This window comes from Phalacrocorax aristotelis, chromosome 18 (genome assembly GCF_949628215.1).
Source record: "Phalacrocorax aristotelis chromosome 18, bGulAri2.1, whole genome shotgun sequence".
NCBI classification, from domain to species: domain Eukaryota; kingdom Metazoa; phylum Chordata; class Aves; order Suliformes; family Phalacrocoracidae; genus Phalacrocorax; species Phalacrocorax aristotelis.
Genome location: NC_134293.1, coordinates 8,825,167 through 8,848,035, shown reverse-complemented (window position 1 = coordinate 8,848,035; position 22,869 = coordinate 8,825,167). Strand labels below are relative to the sequence as shown.

Below are 22,869 nucleotides of genomic sequence, written 5' to 3'. Positions count from 1 at the left end.
AACTTAGGAACTATGCTCCATCTGTCACTTCTGTAACCTAGTTTTGCCAAGCCATGAAAAGCAAGTTATCCATATTCTGTGCGAGAGCAGGCACGTATCATTAAACACATACTGAAGAAGTGTCTGATCTTAGCAGCAGCAGCCTGCCTGGTTGTTACCTTTCATAACAGCTTGTAGTGAAGCTACTTCTTCTTGCCACTGTCTCTTCACCTCATCGATAGCTTCCTGCTTTGTATTCTCAGATACTGTAGCTATAGCTTTGATGTTCTCCATTTCAGCATGAGCTTCCATCAGCTGGGTCCGCAATTGTCCCAGATCATCTTGAGCTGCTTGCAGCACTGCATTTTGTCTTTTTAGGTCCTCTGAAAAGAAGTATTTTTTAGCTTAATAAATTCAACCGGAAGAGGATGCATAATTGCTATGGCAAAGAACAGTGCCTGTCAAGGGTGTGAAGGCAGCACTGATATTCAAGCATCACCCCATAACAACCGAACATAAGTTAGCAGGTGCCTTTAGTCTTTGACTTCACTTGCCTTTGCCTTTTAATAAACAAGTAACTCCTTGTGGACGCAGCCACAAAGCAGACACTGAAGATATAACCTATGAATCAATATACCTGAGTAAAGTGAATTATGCTTTTAATTAGTTCATTATTCATTAACTCATTCTGGTAATGAATCTGGAAAAGATAAGAACAGACAGGAAGAGAGTTCTTCCCCAACTTTTGGCACCAACTTGGTCCTGAATTTGACTAGAACATTTCATATTTCTTGAACAGGAACACTAGGTGACCAATACCTGGAGCTCACATAAGGAAACTATGCAGCCTACTTCGCTCTTTACCATGCCTTCGCTACAACTAAGCTTCTACTAAAAATAGGGATACATTCAATGGAACATCCACCACTTCTCTTTATAATTGCAACAATTAGAGAAGTTAAACTAATTTCACATTATCATCCTGAGTTTTTCGTTAATCTGAAACAAAAAGCTCTGGAAAACATATATTACACAATTAATCCCAAAAGCACTAAAACAAAATACAGTTTTATGCCCACATAGCCTATATCAATGGCAATCACTTTTAGCAGAAATACCTGGCCAGTGTACAACAAACAGCAAGCTATCTCCATTTTTCTCTCTCAGTACCAAAATGTTTAATTAATCCTGGTGCCCAAAACCTTACCCCTGGATAGAGAATATGGAATCCTGAGCTAATCGGGTACTCAAAAGGGCATTAATCCTTGTGTAAAAAACCCAAGATCTTGTAGCATTTATATTACTTAGTTCTCAAATGACAGTATCAAGAGCAGGCTGCTACAACGCCAACATACATTTAGGAAAGGGTCTTGGAGAACGGGGAGGGGGGTGGGGGAAGAAAAGTAATTGTATATTCCCCTCTGGTATCCTTTCACTTCAGTACATGGGAAAGTTGGATTTTTTCTTTCCGCTCGTCACAATTTATTTTCTATTTTTTGATGGTTCTGTTCTGAAAAGAAGGGAATTATTGCTGATCTCGTCAGCAGTGTCTTGTATCTTAAATTTCCTTTCATCCAGCTGCTAGAAACTCAAAGAAATAGGCCTTCTGTATGATATGATCTTCATTATGCCTGTTGTATTTCTGCTCTCATAAGCTTATACAAGCAGCTGCAGTCTTAATACATTATTTTTTAGGCTTTGCTTTCATATGTTAAGGATAGGAAAATCATGAGGATTAGGAATAAATCAATTTGGCTCTCAGAACAGCAACTATCTCTAGTCCACAATTCTTCATCAGATATTTGAGCTCATATGATTCAAATTTTCCTATAAAGACTGGCGTTGAAATAGATGCTCTTGGCTGGTATTAAAACTTTTATAATGTTTGTCTGCTTACATTCAAACTCAGATGGAAATTTAAGACGCATTAATACTACATAAAAATGCTAGCCACAGAGTACAAACCACACGCCACCTAGACTATGTCTTTCCACTTACCAGAACAGCTGCTGTCCAGAGAGAATGAGCACACCATGACTTCAGAACGCTAGTATTAAAACTCAGTTGTGGTATTTCTGCATGTACATCAAGTTGCTCTGCTGACTCCTATCCATGCAGGCAAATCTTTAAATTAATTCTAAAAAAAATCATTCCAGGAAGCTGAAAGCCACCTATTGAATTTTATTCTCTAGTTGTCTCTTTATGTTCTTATTATGTGTCTGTTTAAGAGACTACTGTCACACTCTCATTTTTGGCAAATCAGAAATAACAATCATGCTGGATATGCAGTCAACTATCCCAGTACTGGAAGAAAAATCCCTTAAATCCTATTATCCTTAACCAACTTTAAAAACCCCAGCCAAACAAAAAGAAAGTGTGTGGTGTACATAGGCAAACAGAGAATAGTAGCTGGCATGACAATTGTTATTCTTCACACAGGGATTATTTGAAGCTCAAGCTTAATTAAACTTTAGAGTAATTCAGAGAATTGAGAACTTACCTTCCTTAGCCAAATATAACTCCTTAAATTTTGCTCTCTTTTGATTAAATTCTTGCTCAAGTTGCTGCTTTGTGCGCAGAAATTCTGCATTGACCTTTTCCAATTCTGCTACCCGTTGTAGAAGAGCAACTAAAAACAAAAGAGAAGATAAGGTACATCACTAACACTTAAGGCATCCCATTCTGCGACACTGAGGTTTGGGGCTTATTCTTTTAAAAATATCTTTATTCATTAGCTCAGCTGATGCCCCATAATATATCAGGACAACTAGTCAGAGTCCTTTAAGCAACAACGGAAAATACGTTTTCTCAGACCGTAGCACCAAATTGTAATAGGCATCTTCACAGCACTGGAGGTGCATGTGGCAAGGAATGCTGTAGAAAACAATCAATCTCCTAAAGAAAAACATAATTTTGTATATACAATAAAGGAAGAAGCGGGAGGGGGGGAGCACCAAAATTATTTCTATTGGTGCTTATTTCCAAAACACTGGGAATTTAGTCACCAGGCACAGAAACAAGTGTGTGAAGGCTGAACAACAAGGCACTAAGTTCTCAAAGGCTGAGGTCAAAAAACAAAGTGACAGCTGCTCAGCTAACAACTATGGAAGAACAAAGCACAGAAAAACCCATAGGCTAAAAATTAAATGCCATTATCTTTCCTGTCTTTGGTTCTGCATTTTCACCAAAAGAACGTTTCTCATACTATATTCAGAGAAGTCTGCCAGAAGATGACCACCATCTACGGAAGAATAACCAATCATAAGATAAAACTCTCCTCATTTCCAGCAGGTAAAAATCCTCAAGAGCACACAAACATCACACTATCTTCCAGTGTTTACCACATTAGCAGTTAATCTGGTGGTACAACAATAAAGGGAAATCCAGAAGACACCTAAAGATTGTTACCATGCGGTTGTTACTGAAAAAACCCATACAATACCACCGTATGATGCTATAAAGATCCCTCACAGCCACTGACCCTACAATACTGATCTTCGTGTGCACTATTAACTTCTTTGCACTTCAGGTGTATAGGTCTGGTTTAGGTGCCAGACAGTTTCACATTGCACACCTCAGAATTCAAACAGAGAACAGAATAAAGAGACAGATGAACTAGAACTAAATCCATCTCCATGCTGCAATGCACTAAGCAAAAAATGTTCCTTTACACAATTCTCTATCTGTTCTCCAAAAGCATTTTATGGACACCTTCCGACTCTGACATGCAAAGCTGAATCTCTTCTGATATAGCCTCTATATAGCACAAACTAGATATATAAAATATTGATCCTTCAGAAGTGTTTGCATATCACACCCAACATAATTCCCACCAAAAGCAAGTAGTGAAAACATAGTGCAAAGGCTACATGTCTTCAGCATCAAACATTTAGACTTATGAACAGCTGGAATCAGATCTAGAGCTTACAGTGGTAAAACACTGGATGGTCAGTGCCATTAAGATCAGGTGAGTTATATGTTTTTTTCAGTACCAGATGACTTAGACCTAAGAGCAGACACAAACAAAAGGACCTTTTAAAAGCACAGGTATGTTTTACTGATCCCTGGTTACGAGGGCTTATGGTGTTACAAAATACAGAACTTAATCTGTTCAACTCAAGATAAGATAAAGGGTATATGTAGATACACGACTGAAGAAATTCTAATGTGGCTTTTTTACTGAAATCCTAATGTTGCCTTTTTATCACCTTAAATATCAACACACAGATTTTTCTGGCCAGCAACCCCTACCTGGATAATGCAGAGCCAACTGCACGGGAGTATTCTCCAGAAAATGAAAGAAACCTGTAGCAAAGGTGGCACACTGAGAGCAATGCTTCAAGTGAGTTAGGAAAGCGGCTGGATCAAAACCAGGAGAGAAATTGCACACACGGAGCCAGGCCCAGGTAGCAAAAATGCTTCCCAAGGCTAACAAGTTGCCTTTGATCTCTCGCTAAAGTCTTCCAAAGGGAAAGGGTTTGCTTTCGATTTCACTCCCCGCTGACTTCTGAGGGAGGGTGATGCTGACAGCAAAGCTGCTTCGTGGCACCCGGGGGGAGAGCAGCTCGCTTGCTGGCCCAGGCCACAGCCCCCGTGCAGCCCACCACTGCAACGCCTGCTTCACACCTCTGAGGGATGAAAAGCGAGGCTTGGCTCAGGGGAGGTGGTTTTGATCTCATAGTTTCAGCTCTTGAAAGGAAACTATTAGAAGCACTAAAGCCTAAGAGAGCTGTACCCCGTGGTTAGGGGCAGGTCGGTAAACCCTAGGGGTCCAGCCAGGCAGCTCTGCATCTGCCGTTACAGACAGGAGGTCCAAAGCCACACGCGTACATTCAAAAGAAACCAAGGAGGAATCTGGACATTGCTCATCTTACAAACACTGTTTTGAAGACTGTAGAAAAAAATTGTTTAATTCTACAGTTACTAATTCTGAAAGTTAACCAGCCAACCACAGACGTCACTAAACCTCCACCCAGCCCTCCAAAAAGACGACCCGAGCACTCCTTGTTTACTTGTTTCCCTTTCCATCTTTCTTTTGCAGAGAGACAGCAGCAGCTGTGCTACTGCTCCCATGAGAAAGCTGTTGTGCAAAGCAACCGAGTTCTATTTCTTCTGAAGGTGAGAGTTGCTTCTGCTGAGGATGGAAGGAAGAGACGACACCACAGGTGCAGAAACTTTCAGTGCTTTAAGCTGGGGGAACAACAGACTCATCCTTTTTAAATCCTCCCACCCAAACAAAGAGGGATGGCAGAGCCACCAAGCAGGAAACTTCAGATATTTTCATTTACAGCGTTCCCCTTCTCTACAGCCTGGCAGTTACGTATAAAAAATTAATGAATAATCAACCCCACCACAAGAGAGCTCTGGCCGCTGTCAGGACCAGCTGTAGGCGTTCAAAAAAACCAAACAGTTTAAGATCTCAACTGCAGGTCACGCACCATTGCAATTATGTATTAACATCATTCTTTTTATTCAGATACTAAGTTGAGCATGTTTTTACCACCTGTACTGTGTATGTGGCTCAGAGCAGACCTTGCTATTGCTCACATAGGACAGGAGTTAGTCCGCACTACCGTTATGTGCACTGCAGCAACACAAGGCACATAAACTTGAGGATGATAAGCTATGCAATACATCAATGGCCCAAAGCGTATATGCATAAAAAGAAGAGCAAAGGAAGGTTTATTTTCTAAGACATCATGCCAACTACCTTCTTTCTACTAAGTAATGATTAAATTTTCACCAAAATTACTTGCTTCCCTGGGAGTATGATTTGTACCATGGCCATACAGACCCTACCCTTTCCAAAATGAAAGACTGAATCCAAATCCACATTGTCAGATGCAGGTAACCACGGACTAAAGTCTGCCTGGAAGTGCACTGAAGTCAAGGGCAGGAGATGGACTCATTCATAGATTTTCAGCTAGGCCTTCAGTTAGCTGACTTGTTGCTCTGAATTTAGGTCCAGCTCACCCCAGGTCTGTAACAGAGCTGAAAAATGAAAACCATATTTACCATTATAGGCTACCAAATTAAAAATGACAAAAAAAAAATATAATCCCCAAACCAAAACATACGTTTTGCAATGACAGTATTCATTAACTTGCCAGAGTCCCAATCCCTGTGTTCCCCTTCCTGTGCATGGACATGCAGCTATCAATGTTTAACGACACTGATGAAGTATATAGTCAAAGCAGCCCGATAGATGGTCAGCTCTTGTAGAGCTACACCTGACTGAAACAGGATCTTGTGTTACACATGAGATCAGAACAGGCACAGGCCATGCTGTATTTCATAAGAGCCGTAGTGTGGAAGACCTAATTCCCTAATTAGGGCCCTAACCCATCAAGAAACAAACAAAACCCTAAAGACCCCATTTCTTAACACCTGAAATAGCATTGAGAAGAATTTAAATTAAAATTGATATGCCACACTGAAATACAAACAAGCAAACAAGTAGTGCCTTTGGCCAACAATTCATTAGCTGTAAATAGCACTTTTTCCCCCCCAGAGTATTGGGGCAAATAGAATACCGATGGCACAGTTAGACATGCCAATTAAATTATTAGTTTTGCTTCTAACAAACAACACGGATTTTGCAGAGACACTTCAGGTCAGATGCAGGGATCACCATCTCCCTGTTTAACACTAACATTATAACAAAGTACAGCGTACGAATTATATGGCTTAACCGGGTAGAACTCAAAAGACGGGCAGCAAAATTCATTTCAGAGTGGAGTCATCAATTTACAGGAAAACCATGAAGCTACTAGAGTACACAAAGGGAAACTTTAGCGACAAAGCTACAACTTCCTCCTACCCCACTAAACAGCAAAATTTCAATTCAAGGAAAACACAGGAATGAACACACATTTCTTATTGACCATTGAAATGTTGCCAAAAGGATTACATTTTATGTATGACAAAGTTTGCAGTTACGCAAACAGGTAATGACCATTGCAGAACTAAGACAGACAAAGCTGATTATCAATAAGACTATTTTTGAGTACTACGTCTATTTATAAAATTAATACCACAAAGCTTTCTACTTGATATTTAAAGTGTCAAACATGACATCAGAAGTTCAGTCCTACATAGCTGAAATCTGAAAAACAGATCAGAAAAAATCCCCATGCATACAATAAGCTTTTTGGAGACAAACAATAAATTAAATTCTGTCATACTTCTGTTATTTTCCACCTCTTTCTTTTCCTGTATCTTCTGCGTAAGTATGGAAAAATAAAAATATATGGCTGCCCATTTTTCTTCATGTTTATTTCCTAAGTGTACTAATTTTCATCTATCATTACATCATATTGGAGCTACAATTACGTTACTATATAAATTTTTAATCTAAGAGTCTGCCACCAGGCCATGTATTTAGACTGCAAAAAGCTCTCCTTTATTTTTCTGAAACAGGATTTCATTTAAAAACAAACATAAAAACAAACCCAAACAAAAGAGAAAAAAAAAAACACATTAACCCCCCCCCCCCAAATTCCCACACTTAAAATACACTCCAATACAGTTTTCTGTAACAGGGACCCAGAAGTAAAGGAATAAAGGAATAGATTATGGTTCTTTTAAGAGGTATGTTGAACAGAAACGATTTCTGACTTATGAAATGGAGGAACAAAATTTGCCCTTGCACACAGATATTCAGCAGCAGCAGACTGAACTGAAGGAAAAAAAGGAAGAAAAGAATTATTTACTTTTCTGAAATGTGCATTTGGAAGCATCAAGCATTTTATTTCTTTGGCCAAATGCCTAAAGCTTACTGGTCAGCATACACTTTTCTAGTTTTATTTGAGGACAGAGAAGCTCACCCGACTTCTCACTTGCCACCTTTGTTTTCAGAGCGGCAATAAATCCCTCTGGATTGTCACACCTCTCCTTTCCAGAGGACTTCACTGCATGCAGTGATGATAACTAAGCTACAGGGAAAGAAAAAAAAGAAAAACACACACAACCACCCACCAAAACAAAACCAGAGAAAGACACTAACCTACAGCTGTGCCATGGAAGACAGCATGTATTGCTTGCCAGTATTATCCCCAGTAAGTAGTTCTGTAGAAGTAACTCTTACACAGTTCCCCATTTTGAGCAGCGTGGCTTTCAGAGACATGTTGCATTCATCCAACAATTTCTAGTTTATTGTACAGTTGAAGGTTATTTGACATCCACAATTTGTTTTCTATTGACTAAACATTCACAAGCAAACAATCCAGTAGAAATTTAATGCTATATACATAAAAACTTGGTGTTGCTGACGAATGCAGATATCACTTACGATGTAGAATTGAGCCTTGTTGCATCATATCTGTTACAATATCTTTTTATTTACTGCAGTAAATCAATAATTGCAGGATCAAAAATATTCAACTGAGCACTGCATGTTACAAACATCTAACCACATTATAAATATTATACTAATGTGAACTGCAAGTTTGAAATGCACCATTAAAGTTTGAAAGTAATATTACTTTTTAATTGAGGTTGAATGACTGAAACACACCTTTCCACTGTAACCTGTAGTCTCAGCAGTGCCTATTCCTACTCTTTATTTTCCTTTATGTTAAGCACTGTATGACATCCTACATTAAGGTTCTCAGAAAAAAAGAAAAAGCTACCACTGGATTAAAAGTCATTAAAATCTAAAGAAACAGAGGTATTTGAATAAATGGGAAGATTCTCTTCTATAATACAATCAAGACATGAGTTGCTTCCATTTCACAGGTGCATCATCTCTTCCTGCTTCCACCAGCTGGGGTAGCTGCTATTCACTATGAAGCCTTGTATCTGGTGCTGCAGTTTTAAATCGATGCAGAAGTGTACAGCAGGCAAACGAACATGAGAGCACTTCTAGGTTTGGGTCAGACACTGATTACCAGAAATGTCATGTAGTACTTGTTAGTAAGACAACATATTGTCCCGTATCTTTGATGTGCAACCATTTTTACTGAAATCTTCCTCAAAGTTGTTTATAGAGCAAACATCTTCATGCAGAATTACAAGGGAAAAGGCCAACATATTGTTTCTCCTTCCCCATTTCTTCCACTTCTGCTTCCCATTTTTTTCCTCTCTTTTCACCATGTTCAAAACATGTTAACTACTTCCTTGCTTTGTTATTGACTCCCTCATCTTCTTTCTTGGACACAAAACCATGCAGTTGCTGTTCTGGGGTCCAAATCTCCATCCCCTGACACTCCATTCACACTCAGTAAAAGAGAATCACACCTGACTTAGTCCCAGTTTTGATAAGCCCACTTCATGTGATGAGTAATGTTCCCCACCTCTTCTACACATTTAGTCACTTTGGCTCCAGGTAACTTAAGTCTAGTTTTAAATTTATGCTTATTTAAACATTATTTAAATTCGACTGCAATGGAACAGTGTTCACTCACATCAGGCATTGCAGGAATACACCCAATCACATATGTCCACATTGATGGATGCAGGCTTGAATTTTTTTCCCCAGCAATTTATGCTTCATTTGCTAAAAGCACCATTTCTTCTCAGGAAGAACAGTCCCTATCTCCATTATTATAGCCTGGCTTTTCCTACATCCCTTGCTATAGTAGCTGGTTCTTGTCTTCACTGTTTAACCAGCATTGCCATCAGACCTCTCACTTTTGTGCACACACAATTTTCTCCATGGAAGTTTCAACTCAATGCATGAGGGGTTTTACCATCATTAGTTTTTATTCTATTTAATTTCTGCCATTGATGTTTTGGCAGGTGGGGAGAACAAGCCCTCATAAAATTTCAGGAAACCACTGTTTGTTAGCATTTTTTCAAGAGAATCAAGCACGTTTTCTGCCTCATTAATTCAGTAATAACCCAAATAGGGTAGCAGTGGATGGAAAGCAGTGTTGGAAAAGTCAACCAGACATGACAATAGATGGTATCCTACAGAAAGCATTTTGGCTGCATCCTGCTGCTACCATCAGTGAATCTTCTCAGAAACTGTGCTGGTAAACTCAAATGCATATCAGAGTACCTCAAAAGTCAATGGCAAGCTACAGCCTGGTGAACACAGACGCTCTGAATTCATCTGTAGTGACACAAAATGGAGAGAATTGCATTACCAATCTCATCACAATCATCAGCATTTTCCCAGCTCTCTCAGCGCTTGTATCTTATTCCCCCGGCTTTAACAGTTTTTCATTTTTATAACCGCTCTTTACGAGAGGATCAATTTTTAAAAAAGACTGCAGCAAAAAAGCTCAATGACTCCTTGGGTTTATGAAGGGTCTATTTACTCTACAGGCCGCGTGCATTTACTCAAAGTAGTCACTGCTTGAGCAAACAAGAGCATGGTGATGGCAGCACAAAACACGGCAAAGGTTAAGTATCAAAGTATTGGTCAAATTTCTCTAAAAGGGTTCACAGCTTGTGCTGAGTGTCATTGCTGATATGATTACACCACTATCAGCTCAAACCTAGCCTAGGCAGTTCTACATACCCTGCAGTCACAGCCTGACTTGATCCCCTTGGCAAAGCTTTCTGAGCATTTAACACAGCTAAGCTCAAACAATGCATCTATCAAACATGTCAGCATTTGCACACACTTTCACCACTCCTTTTATTTCATCAGTGTGTTCTACCTCATTAACTGGTAAGCTAAACATTATGTGAATGCATTTTAAGCAGACACACAGAGGAGGCTCCTTCAACCTGTAACAAGACCTCCAGCAGAGCCACCTATTCCCCTTCCACAGTATCTTAAAGCAAGTCCCCAAAAACCGTCAAGTCACTTAATTCTTTGTGATCAAACCAACACTGAAAATATGAATCTTCATATTTATGCAGGAACCCTTCTGTCAAGCTTTTCCACACTACCACATTTCATCATTTGTATGATACAAGCACAAAATCCAGAACAGGATTAAACTACTTAACGTAGCAATTACATTTGACAAGGAGGTTTTCAGAGTATCTTGCCTTGCAAGAAAACCAAAATTTAAATAGATGATACTGTCTGTTTTAGTAAACCATCAGAAATCTGCTGTTCTGATCAAATAAGAATATTTCAGATTGACAGATACTTAGGGAGAAATTCTGACAGGCACTTCACTATACTGGAGACCACTTACACAATTTATCACTCTGAACACCACGAGCATAAATGTTTTCTTAAAATGCAAACATTTGCTAAACCCAGGCAACAAACCCAGTACTGATTTTCTTTCAAGATAATCTAACTGCTGACTCATTTTCAGTGAGAGGGAAAAAAATCCCTTTGACTCCTTATAATATGTTTATCACTTTGCCTACAGATTTATTAAAGGCAGTCCTCTTTTGGGAAAGAAAAGTGAATAAAGTATGACTCAGCTCTCAGGAAAACAAACAAAACAACAAAAGCAACCACCCAAAGCAACCCTACTGCATTGTTCTCTTTGATGAAGTAATTTAATATATAAAACAAAACCATTCCATTAATTCAAAAATTCCCCCAGATACCACTAGTCTAAGATCTCATGCTGTCTTGCCTTTTGTTGTAGGGACAATAATTGAGGCACAGCTTTGAGGGTATTAAGGCTACAGACCACCCCAAATACTCTGCTTCCCAATTTCTGAGCAGAAAGAACAAATTAATGATGACCCAACACACTTAAAAATTCAAATGAAGGTAACAAAAGTGAAATATTCAATTGGAGAGATAAGCACATAGCTAGACGAACAAGATGATGCAGAGAAAAATAAAAAGAAGTCACTGTTTGTGAAATCTATACAGGCAATGGCTTCTCTCATTTACCATTGCTACAGGTATAAGGAGACTGCCATTTAAAGCAAATCAGCACCTTTGTGGGCATTTTCAAATGCTGACATCATCACTAAGAGCATGCAAACTCACTTCCCTGTTTGCAGCTACCGGAGAGCTCTACTGTACTTTTATAGGTGCCAGGAAAGCTTCAGAAATAGCAGTAATACATACACAACCTGAGAGTTATGAATGTGAACAAGCACCACAAAAGGCAGTTAACACCAGATTTTTTTCCCCTCTGTGGTTCCCTATCTCTGCCTACCAATTTGGGTAGCCAAATTTTGTAGGAACGGAATAAATTGAGAAAAGGAACAGGTGAAGACTTAATTTCAAGGAATAGTAATTTAAAAGCAGTTGTCAGAAAAGCAGGTTGCAGACATGAAAACATGGTGCCTTAGAGTAACTACTTAAAGGATATAAGTCTTAATAAATGGCCTGGAAAATATGGTTGCCAGATGTATTTATGGAGACACTGTAGTGATAAATACAGTATGACAAATCATAAAAGATGATTAAGATCTTTATTTGATAAGGAACAGAATACAGTTCCCATCATTTGCAGTAAGATTTCTACAGCAATGTAATAGTTTCCCTGGGAACAGACTACTACTCCCCCAAGCCTCTATGACCTATTTCTTGACAGAAGACATTGCCATCATTCTATATATTCGTATTTTTTGCTACCACTTGCCAACCAAATTAATTCCTAAACAGTTAAAAAAGAAGAAAATCCTCCTCCAGCATGAAATTTTAAAAATTAAATTAAATATGCCTGGGGTATAAGCAATACAGAACGTGAAGACTTTACTAAGCCTGCCGTCATGATCATTTGAAACCAACTTAAGTACCGGCAGTCATCTGAAAGGGTAACTCGGCACTCCCACCTCACCCTGACCACACGTGCCTTTCCTCCCCACCACGCTACAAGAGCCTTTGAGGCTGTACAGTGACGGGATCAGAAAAGCGATACAGCAAAAAGTTGCAGGGTGAGGGAGAGCAAGTCAAACCAATTTTCAGCTGAACCAGGGCCCTCATCACGTTCATCACTTGACTGAGCATTTACCAGAACTGGCACAAACACAACAGTGAGGATGTAGACTCAGTTAAGCTGTGAAAAGAGTGAACTGTACCCTTGGACACTCATATTACTACTGTGTGGTCTCCAGCCCTTCCTTTACGCCAGTTCTAATGCTCATCAGGTCTTTCACTAAATCAATTAAACTCATTAATCTAGCAGTGAGTAGTTCTTAACTGGGTGACAGAGCTGAACTGGCTCAGCAATGGGTCCAATGTGCACAGCAGAGGAAGCAATGGGAACACGATTGTGGGAGCAGGGAGAAGAGAGCAAGATCACTCCTTTCAGCAGCAGCAACCTCTCGACTGGCTTAGCTGTAACACGAAACCACAGCCTATCGGTACAGTTTGATAATCAGTTTAAACCTAAGTGCATGCTGCTTGCCAAAAGAAATAGCATGGCCTTCCTTCTGTCCTGCACTCTCCCTTGTGGCAACCGAGATCGGTGTAGTCATGCAGCAGAGCTTACTTTTTAAGGCTTGATGACTGTCATTTGTAAGTGATAAATGACCTTCCTCAAATCCTGATTTCCATTCAGAGTCTCCAGGGGAAGCTTACAAACTTAATCTGTATCAGAAAGCAAATTCTCATTTCCCATCACTGTATACACACAGGTTTCGAGCAAATGCAACTGAAAGGGTGTCTCCAGGATAGATGCATTTAGACTGGTACAAAACCTAAAGCTGTATATAAAAATGTATCAGAAAACACTTGTATTCCAGAATAAGGCTCGGCTCACGTTTACTCTTACTTGAAAGCAAATACGCTAATACAAAACTGCAGTTAGATTAGATCCTATAATGTGACATTACAGCCCTTCCTGATGTATCATCAGGTAAATGTAAACCTCAGTGTCTCAAATGAATATAACCTTTGAAACATCAGAAGTTTCTATACCATTTAGAGATTTAGCGTCTTTATCTCCAGTTTCATCTGAAACTCAAAGAGAATCTGTGAAGACCAGACAGACAGCCATAATATGTTCACAGTCAGAAGCATCAGTCAAACACAGAATCCAGAGTTTGGCTAACTGCTTTCCCATTAATTTAGCACACATCTCTAGATACAGCACAAGGAAGATGATATAAACAGACATTGTAAGCTGACAATTAAGAAAACCTCACTTGAAACCAATCTTTAAAATAAAATTTACAAGATGTAGGATATGACATAAAAATGCCAGCTTGTTGGATGATTTGAGCTAACAGAGACAAATTTATGCTTCATATTTCACCAAAATAAGCCAAGTAACACCACAGCTAAATTATATCACAGTGATTTTGGCACAGACTACTGTTAATGTAAGATGAATGTTCCAATTCCTGTATCTGAAGCCAATGGGAGTCTAATATGAGCTTCAGTAGGCCTTAAGACAGACAATTTTCTTAAAGGGTACCAGACATGAAAATTTATAGTGGATGGTTAACATAATTATTGCTTGAGCAATAATGTCTAGCACTCATCTGTGTTTCTTCCTATGTAGTTTAAGCCAATGACACTGAAAATACAGATGTAAGGCTTGTTTTATATATACTCTGTGTTTGTATCCATGTTACTGTTTGCAAGTTACTGTATCTTTTTCTTTTTTTTTAAAGCAACAAACCATGGTGCTAGTCTAATAATTTTGCATAGCACTGATGTAGCAAGTATTGAAACGTAACACAAAAATTACTTATGTTGGGGAGTATTTTGATGGTAACCACCCATGCAAATACAAAACGTTACTCTACCAAGGCATGGGTGTGGTGGGTAAACAGTTGTACATGGAAACACTCAGAAAAAAAAAAGGTGAGAGTTCTTTCTTTCATTTTGCATATTTCTCTCTTTTGTTGCCATTTAAATAGCATTTCAAGTCTTGTTGCAATTATCTGTAACCTAAAAACATGTATCGACAAAAGAGGGAATAAAAACCATATGGTCTATTCAGGTCACTTTCTTAAAGGCATGGGCAACATTACTATAATGGACAAAGCTGGTTTGGTTTGATCCTCAGTTAATCCTTTCCTCTCACCTACAGGCCATTCCCTCTGGAGCACCACACAGTTAATGCTTCTGTTGCATTTCAGTTATTGATTCTGATTTACTTTGCCACATATAACTTCTGTTATTGCATTTTTGCTCCATAGTTTTACTAAAAAACATTTTCAGAAACCACAAAATACAACCAGAAGATAAATATTAACAGAAAATTCCCACCTGAATTTAAATTTCTTCTCTCAGCGTGACTCACCACAGCACGGCAAGCCTCTTCTGCTTATTAAGTAACTAAATCAGGCTTTTTGTTTGGTTGGCTTTTTTTGTTTTAAGATCTTAGTTATTTTTCAGTTCTCAATGCTGCCAGACAGACAGGACAGGACTCTCAACTGCACACAGAACAAAACAAGCAAATCGCAGCAGTGCGGGTTTCCTGCCCAGTTCTCTACCGATACCAATTTTCAGAACTGCTCTGATAGCCAAAAGATGGAAAGGCAGAAAAATATGCGAGTTCCAAGAGGCGTAAATTAACTTCCAGCAACTAATTTTCACAATCTGTGAGGCACATGACTGCTTTAGTTTATAAATAAAGATACCAAGGTATTAAAGAATTAATGTCAGCCAACCTCGTGATAAATAGGTGAGTAACTGAAGCCCATTGCCTGCAAAATACTATAACCTGTTCTGAGAAGACTCAGAACCTGAAGATGTATAAGGCAGGGCTGAAAAGCAGATGAGTACTTGCTCTATATCAAGCATAAAGCAGATCGCCCCTTTTTAGTAAAAAACCTGGAGAGATCTTAAATAAAGTTATTTAAAAAAAAAAAGGCAAACAAGCTAAGATTCAAGATAGCTAGGGAGCAATGCTGTTTGGAAAAGGAAAGAGAAGACATTTCTCAGAGAGGAAGTTTAGACGGTCATGCAATTTTCTCTAAAAGAAGATTAATAGAGGCATGGAGGAAACAAGAGAGTGAGGGTGTGCTAACTGCAGACCAGAGCAAGCAAAGACCGGAGCAGCCAAAACAAGGGCGAGGTACACAGGACACCATCAGACTGGAGGTTGCAAAAGGCCTGTGAGAGAGAGCGCAATATTTAAAGAAGATGAAGTGATGGCTGGGAGGGTAGACTAAGGAAACAGGAGGATTAGCTGAAGAGCAGTAGTTGCTTAAGACAAGGTCAAATGACTGGCTGTTTGACCGGAGAGGAAAAATCTGTGACCAAAGGTCAAGTAAGGCCACATTTCCACTGCTTAACTGTGTGGAAGCAGAAACTGCCAGGGAAGATGGAAACAGATGTGAAGAGTGATTTGAAAGCTTTTATTTTTCCCCTTTGTTGTATTTGGAGAAGTCAGGCCAGGGAAGACAGGCACAGGATGGGGACAGGAAGGAGAAGAAAAGCACCACAAATCAGCTGAATGACAACAGTTGTGGCCGACAGAAGCAGATGTGAATGGAAAAAATAAATAAAGAAAATAAACACAGCAATTCCTCACTATATTAGCAGTCACACTGCACTTCTGCATTCTGAAGGTACTATACGCACTACTAATAAAGCAACAGGACAACCCAGAAGTTTTCTCAAGCACAAGGTATATTTCAGTGAAGAGCTAAAAAGCAATGCTCTTCTTTCTGAAAGACATAAAAATATTAATGGTACACTGTTCGCTTCTTCCTCCTATGTCAATTTATATAAAGATATCAAATGATTTAAGTTTTTCCAGAGATAATTCATCATCATGCTTAACTGACTATACCATGACTAAAATTATGCAATGCTTACACTATTTATAGAATAACTTGCAGAGGCTAGTACCGTTAACTTGCAGACACCACTCCATCAGATACTAAAAACAATACTGTAAGTAAAGACTATGAACCACTCAGAAGCACTAGACCTTTGGAGTGAAAGATCCTCTCAAATACATACACACAATGGCATTTATAGCTAGTCATCTTTTTTTCCAACCTTGCTGTCAGAGATTGCTTAGAAGTCTGCTTAGTAAGTGCTGCTTATCAATGTTACCAGTTCTTATCTTGGAAGACTTCAGTCAGAGTAGAGCCATAATCTCATGCTTTTTCTTTCCTTTTTTTTTTTTTTTAAAAAGTCATATTTTTATTTTTTAAAAAACACCAAATGTAATAAAATACCTAAATTTAATATAGAAAACTTCACATCTTGGAAGTATTTTTTAATAAGGTGCCTGGAGTGAAAACCCAGGAAGTCTCCCATTGAACCATCACACGTTATGAAGCCTATGGGATTTGGTCCACTCCCACACTGAGGCACATTGTTTGTTTTAGCTTCTTAAAAGTTTTAAAACAAAATTCCTTCTTCAATCACTTTCAAGGGAGTGCACACAAACTAGTTCCACAGTGGGAATTCTCTCCACCCACAAAGGGCTATGGGAAAGCAACTAAGCATCTTGAGGCATTGGGCGAGAAAGGGAAGAAAACATTTACCGAGGCCATCTTCTCTGTGACAATGGTTAAGTGGCCAAGAAGCAACAGAAATGGGCAAAGATTTTGTATTTTCCAGTGTTCAAAATGCAAGAGAGAGTCAGTCCATGTGTTAAAGGATATTCATTGTGCCTTCAGGCAAGTCAACAGCTAATTATAAAGAACAGGGTCAAGGTATTTCTCAAAATTAAGAGAGAGATTTGGGACTTGGCTTCAACAGGAAAAGAGTCACCCTGAATGTGCATATTTCTACTCCAGAGCAAACTGATCTGCTGAGTGGATCAAAACTTCCTTAGACATTCTAAAAGGTGGAAACATGTATGTTTAAGGTGTCTATTTTGCTTTTGAAGCCAAATCCCAGATTTGTCCACTCAATTGATATAGAAAATCATAGAGCTTGAAAAAAAAAGTGTTAATATTTGTGGTTTTTAATTAAAATGATATTTGTTTAATAATATTAGTAACTATGAAATAATAATAGAACAAAGACTAAGTAAAATGAAAGTGAGGAAATAATTTTTTTGGCTCTTGGAAAGTACCAACAATTCTGAAGTTACTCCCCAAGACAAGAGTTTAATATTTGACAGTTACATCATCAACATGGAGCTCAACTTCAGTGCTCAAAACCAGTCCCCTACTAACCACACCTAGCTTTTGAGATTAGTAATAGCATTTTTAGACCCTTCAACTTCATTTAGAAGTGATATTTATAAGGAAATAACTAGAAATGTAAAAGCATCTAAGGCTTAAGTTTTGTTTGTTAATTTTCTACGTGACACCACAGACCCCTGCACTAGGAATGCTCAGCCTCTGGGGTATGTGAAAAGTACAGAGACGGCAAGTCTCAGCTCTCATCAGGATCACATATTATTGCCACAGGGAAACAACGCGGCTCATGGTGCTGCTAGTGGTACTAAAATCAATATGGCAACATCCTACAATCTTCTATATACCCTGAGAACTGGCATAATCTCTGACAACAAAAAAGATACACCATTTCTACTGGCCTAAGTAGAGGAGTAAGAACAAGTTACTCTAATACTGTACGAATTCTTTCTGCTGGCAAATTCTTATTAAGATATTTGATAGACTGTGCCATCAACAGTTTCTTTTATCACACAATAATATCAACAGACATGCTATTTATCATCCTGACATGCTATTTATCAGTCTGACTGCACTGACGGTTTAAGTTTACTAGTGCCGTAAGAAGAGTTTAATAATTTGCATATCATTGTAATTAATTTAGTCTTGAGGAATTAGTGTTTTATATAACTGCAGTTTCTTCACTGAAGCATTCTCCAGATATGAGAAGAGGAATAATACTAAAGCCTGAGCATTCCAATAGGGAAAAACTATGCCAAAATATTTTTTGTGGTAACCTTCTTTTCAGAGCATCCAGATCTGAATTAAACCCAGGGAGGCTGAGAGCACACCACCTTCAAAAATAAAAATACTTTGATAATTAAGGCATTACTGTTCCAGTCACGCAATCTAGACAACACACATATTAACTAAAATATCAGAAAAACCTACCTTGACCAGGATCAGTAAGAAGCACACACCTACTTGCAACACAGGCTGACATCATTAGCTAATAGTGCACAAAGCTACACCGGCAGCCAAAGGACTCTGCACTTCGCCTTTCTGCAGTTTTTATCATATGGAAACTCTATTACCCCAAACAAAAGGATTAGAGGGTTATTTAAGTCTATACTAAGCCAAAGTACAAAACCGGAGTGGGATCTGACATCCATTCTTTTCCTATTTCTTTGTGCTATTCTTTCCCCTCTTCTTGGGCCTACTTTCATTTCATTATCAGCATTAGACTAGAACACACATTCTATATTATATTCATCTTATGTTGTTCCATATATGTTATTTCTACTGCAGTAAAACAGTAGTTCTTTTATACTTGCTTTCAACAAAAAATCATAGCTGATGCATCTTGCACAAGTAAAGAATGCATAAGATATCTATAATCAATATAAGCAATTATAAAAAGCCATTATTTCTGTTTAGGGGAACATACTGATCCAGTTCTATTTTGTCACATGTAATCTTAAATCAAGGGTTCAGTGCACACAACTAAAAATATGTAATAATAATAATTAATTTCTTCAATATTTTCTCCACATTAAACTACAACAGAGAAGTTTCAAGACACACTTTTAGCAAGGTACTTTAAAATAAAACCCACACTCATGAGAACAATTGTATAGTAATCAAAGTGGATAAAGACAGACCCAAACTGGTCCTATTACTGCCAAAGGAAGATGAGGAAGAGGAGCCATTTTAGGAGCTGTAAATTCTTTAGTGCAAGAACACAGCAACCAGTTTCAGAATCCATCCAACTTGCAGCCAGATCCCCCGCCATGTGCCTTGTTTACAGCATCCTTATCTTCCCACAGCTAGAAAGCATGAGAAAGACAGCAATTCATACATCCTACAAGAAAGACTTCATCAGCCTATCAAATTACTAAATTTTACTTGCACCTTTTTGCCTTCTTTTTTAAATAACAACAACAACAAAATCTATCCAACTTGTCAGTTCTAATTTACTACTAACATACAACTACCTTTCCTGGTCAAGAGGCAGCAAACATTTGTACCATGCACAGTTCCACTGCACACCTACAGTCAGATATTCTGCAAGAGCCAAAAAGAAAATGCGTTGGAAGTTGTTCTGTAGCTCTCAGAAGAAAAGGCTAGAGAACAATAAACAATGGTTATTAACCAGAAAGTATGCAAGAGCAACCCATACCAACACCGATCTTACAAGCATAGCAGCAAGTAAATTCACCTTTCGCTTGGTGCTCTAGAAGGACTAGCATGCTATCATTAACCTCATGTAGGAAAAAAAAACCACAATCTAGCACGTTTGTCATTAAAACTTTGAAAAGGTAGACTGAAATCCCTGAGGATAAGCACTTTCTCTTGAAACTCCACAAAAAAAAAAAGCCCACACAATTCCCTAGATATGCATAATTAAGAATACATCATTGCCCTTTTCTAACAGAGTGCTTTCCCAGGGAAACTCATCCGCCCTCTAAAAAAAGAGAGCTCTTGCACAGTCCCACGGCTGGCAAGCACCTGTCCTTCAGGATTCTGTACATCTCTCTGGTCTCCTATTTCTACATTATGACAAGCCTCAACTTAAATTTCTTGGTCTCTCACCGCTTCCCGTACACCAAACATTGTTCCTTCAATGCCACCTTCCAAGGCAAGCATTACCTAGAGTTTCTTCTGATACGCATGCAGTTCTGCAACCTATTCCAAGGGAAAGAAAAAATACTTCCTTGTCCATAATTCCTCCCAAGCCAGAAACAAAGAACCCTTCCATAACAAAAACCTTCAGGGAGAGCTTATCTTCTTCCTGCACAGGTAAATACCATCCTGAGAGAAGAGCTGTCATTTTCTTTGTTTTTTTTGCAGCACAGGGACAAACTGCCCATGCCAAGTATCCTGACCTCAAACCCCTGAAGTGCCTTTTTGCCCCACGGATACGGCGAACACAGCCCTACATCACCTGCCGCGGCCAAATCAATGACGAAGTCCTGCCCAGTCAAGAAATGCCTACCTGGCTACAAGCATCGCCACCCTTTTCCTCCCCTCCCAGGGAGGAAGGAGGCCCTCCTCGTCCCGCCGCACGCCCGGGCTCACAGCCCCTTTCCCGGTAGCGGCGCGTCCTCTGAACCATTACCTCCCTCCGTGTGCGCGCTGGGGAGCCGCCCTTGCTCCACAGTAAGCACATTTACAGACTAATAAGCACCTGTGATGCCCCCTTCGTCCTCGCAGGGCCTTCCCGACCCGCCTCTCCCCTCCCGGGCGCCCACCCGCCCGCCCTCCCCTCACACGGCGGCTCCCGCCACCCCCCGGGCGCGGCTCCCGCCCGGCGCCGCAGGCCTCCCCGCGGGTCTCCCCTCCGCGCACCCCTCCCGGCGGATCCCACCTTCCCGCCGCCGTCACCACCCACCGCCGCGGCACGGCAAGGCCGCCTCGCCCGGGCCGCTGCCCCCCGCCACCCAGGGGCTCCGCAGGCGAGCCCGGGGCTGCGCAGGCCGCGGCCGCCGGGCTCCGCAGAGCGAGGCCGCCTGCTCCTTTACCGTCTGTCGGCGGGCTCGGGCCGGGCTGTGCCATGGCTCCGGCGGGCGGGCGGCACTGCCGCGGCCTCCTCCGCCTCCAGCCGCGGCGTCGGAGCGGGATCCGCTACGCCAGGGGGCCCCGGCGAGAGACGGGAGCTGCCGGCCTGGGCCTCCGCCTCCTCCGCCTCATCCTGACAGCGGCCGCCGACCGGCGGGAGGAGGAGGAGGAGGAGGAGGAGGAGCGCCGCGCAGGCGCCCACGGTGAGACCACGGGACCGGCGGCTGCCACCGGGGCTGGGAGGAGGGCTGGGGCCGCGCTGGCGGCGGGAGCACGGGCATGGTGACTTCTCCCGCCGCCCGGCCCCGTGCTGAGGTGCTTTGTCAGCCTGCGGCCGGGAGGGGAGGCAGCGCCGGCCACGGCGGGAGCCGGGCCGCAGCCGCCGCCCGTGACGGGCAGGGCCGGGGCGGCGGCGGCGGCCCGACGGAGGAGCTGGTAGGGCCGAAGGGACCCGGCGGGGCTCCCGCCGCCCCGTGTTCGCCTCAGGGTCCGGTCGTGAGGCAGGCCGGGCTGTCCCTGCCGCCTGTCCCCGCAGCCTCGGCCTGGCCTGCGTGCCCGAGTCGGCTTCCCGGGCCGGGAGACACCCCTGGGGCTGCTTGCGGTTAGGCTAGCCTAAAAGTATATTTATCTTTTATTATTAAGGGAATTGGTTAAACTGGCACCAACAAAATACGATTCTACTGGATGATCTGGGGAGGGAAGCAGGTGTGACCAGGAGGGATGATGGAGGGAGCCTGTCCAGCCACGGGATCTCTTCCCCAGCACCCATGGTGGGTTGGTCAGTATTGATAGAGGAGGGTGTTAATCCTTCTAACTGGAAAGTTGTGTCTAAACTTCAGCTTTTACCAATAAAAAAGTAGATTTACATCCTTTGGGCATGCGTAAAACCACAGAAAGCAGTGTTGGAGTGGATAGTAAGATGCTAAGTCCTGACAAGGGCAGGATCTGTTACGGCTTGGCTTTCTTATGGCTTGCATACCCTAAAATCAGTCATTTTTAAAATGGGTCTCACAGGACTTCATCCTTCCCCTCACTTGTTGCCACAGTTTATCAAGCCTATTTATCAAAATAGGTGGTATGGCAAGACACGGGGTTCTGCATTTCATATTACATTTTAGCTCAGTTAAACAAAACACAAACTTGAAATAGGGAGTCTTGGAAAATTAATCTTTTACATTTTGCCTATTTTGATCAATTGAGGTAGATCATCTTTGCTGTTCACAGTCTTCCCAGCTTGAGTCTTTTAGACCTTTCTTTTCACTGGTATTTGGAGAACCGAGAGCTGCAGATCACTCACAGAATTGCTGGCTGAGCAACAAAATTATAAAAGGACTAATTATCTATTGCTTGAGGTACATATCCAAATTTCTTAGCTCCTGCTTAGGCTCTTTTACATGTAGCTGGATAGTATAAGCATTCAACACATAAATCCTTTTGAAAATCTAGTCCTAACTGTGGGAACTGAGCTCTTGAAAT

General features: G+C 40.8%; 1 protein-coding gene across 2 annotated transcripts in view; it reads right to left on the bottom strand.

Moving 5' to 3' along the window:
- The window catches only part of RABEP1 (rabaptin, RAB GTPase binding effector protein 1), a 49,812-nt gene extending 28,317 nt beyond the window's left edge, over positions 1-21,495 (bottom strand). For both annotated transcript variants that reach the window (XM_075112776.1, XM_075112777.1), the window contains exons 1-3: positions 21,357-21,495; positions 2,480-2,608; positions 159-362 (exon numbers count right to left, since the gene is read on the bottom strand). In XM_075112776.1, coding sequence (XP_074968877.1) covers positions 159-362; positions 2,480-2,608; positions 21,357-21,390 — 367 coding nt within the window. In that variant the 5' untranslated portion in view covers positions 21,391-21,495. The remainder of the gene's footprint in view (positions 1-158; positions 363-2,479; positions 2,609-21,356) is intronic.
- Positions 21,496-22,869: the final 1,374 nt, after the last annotated feature.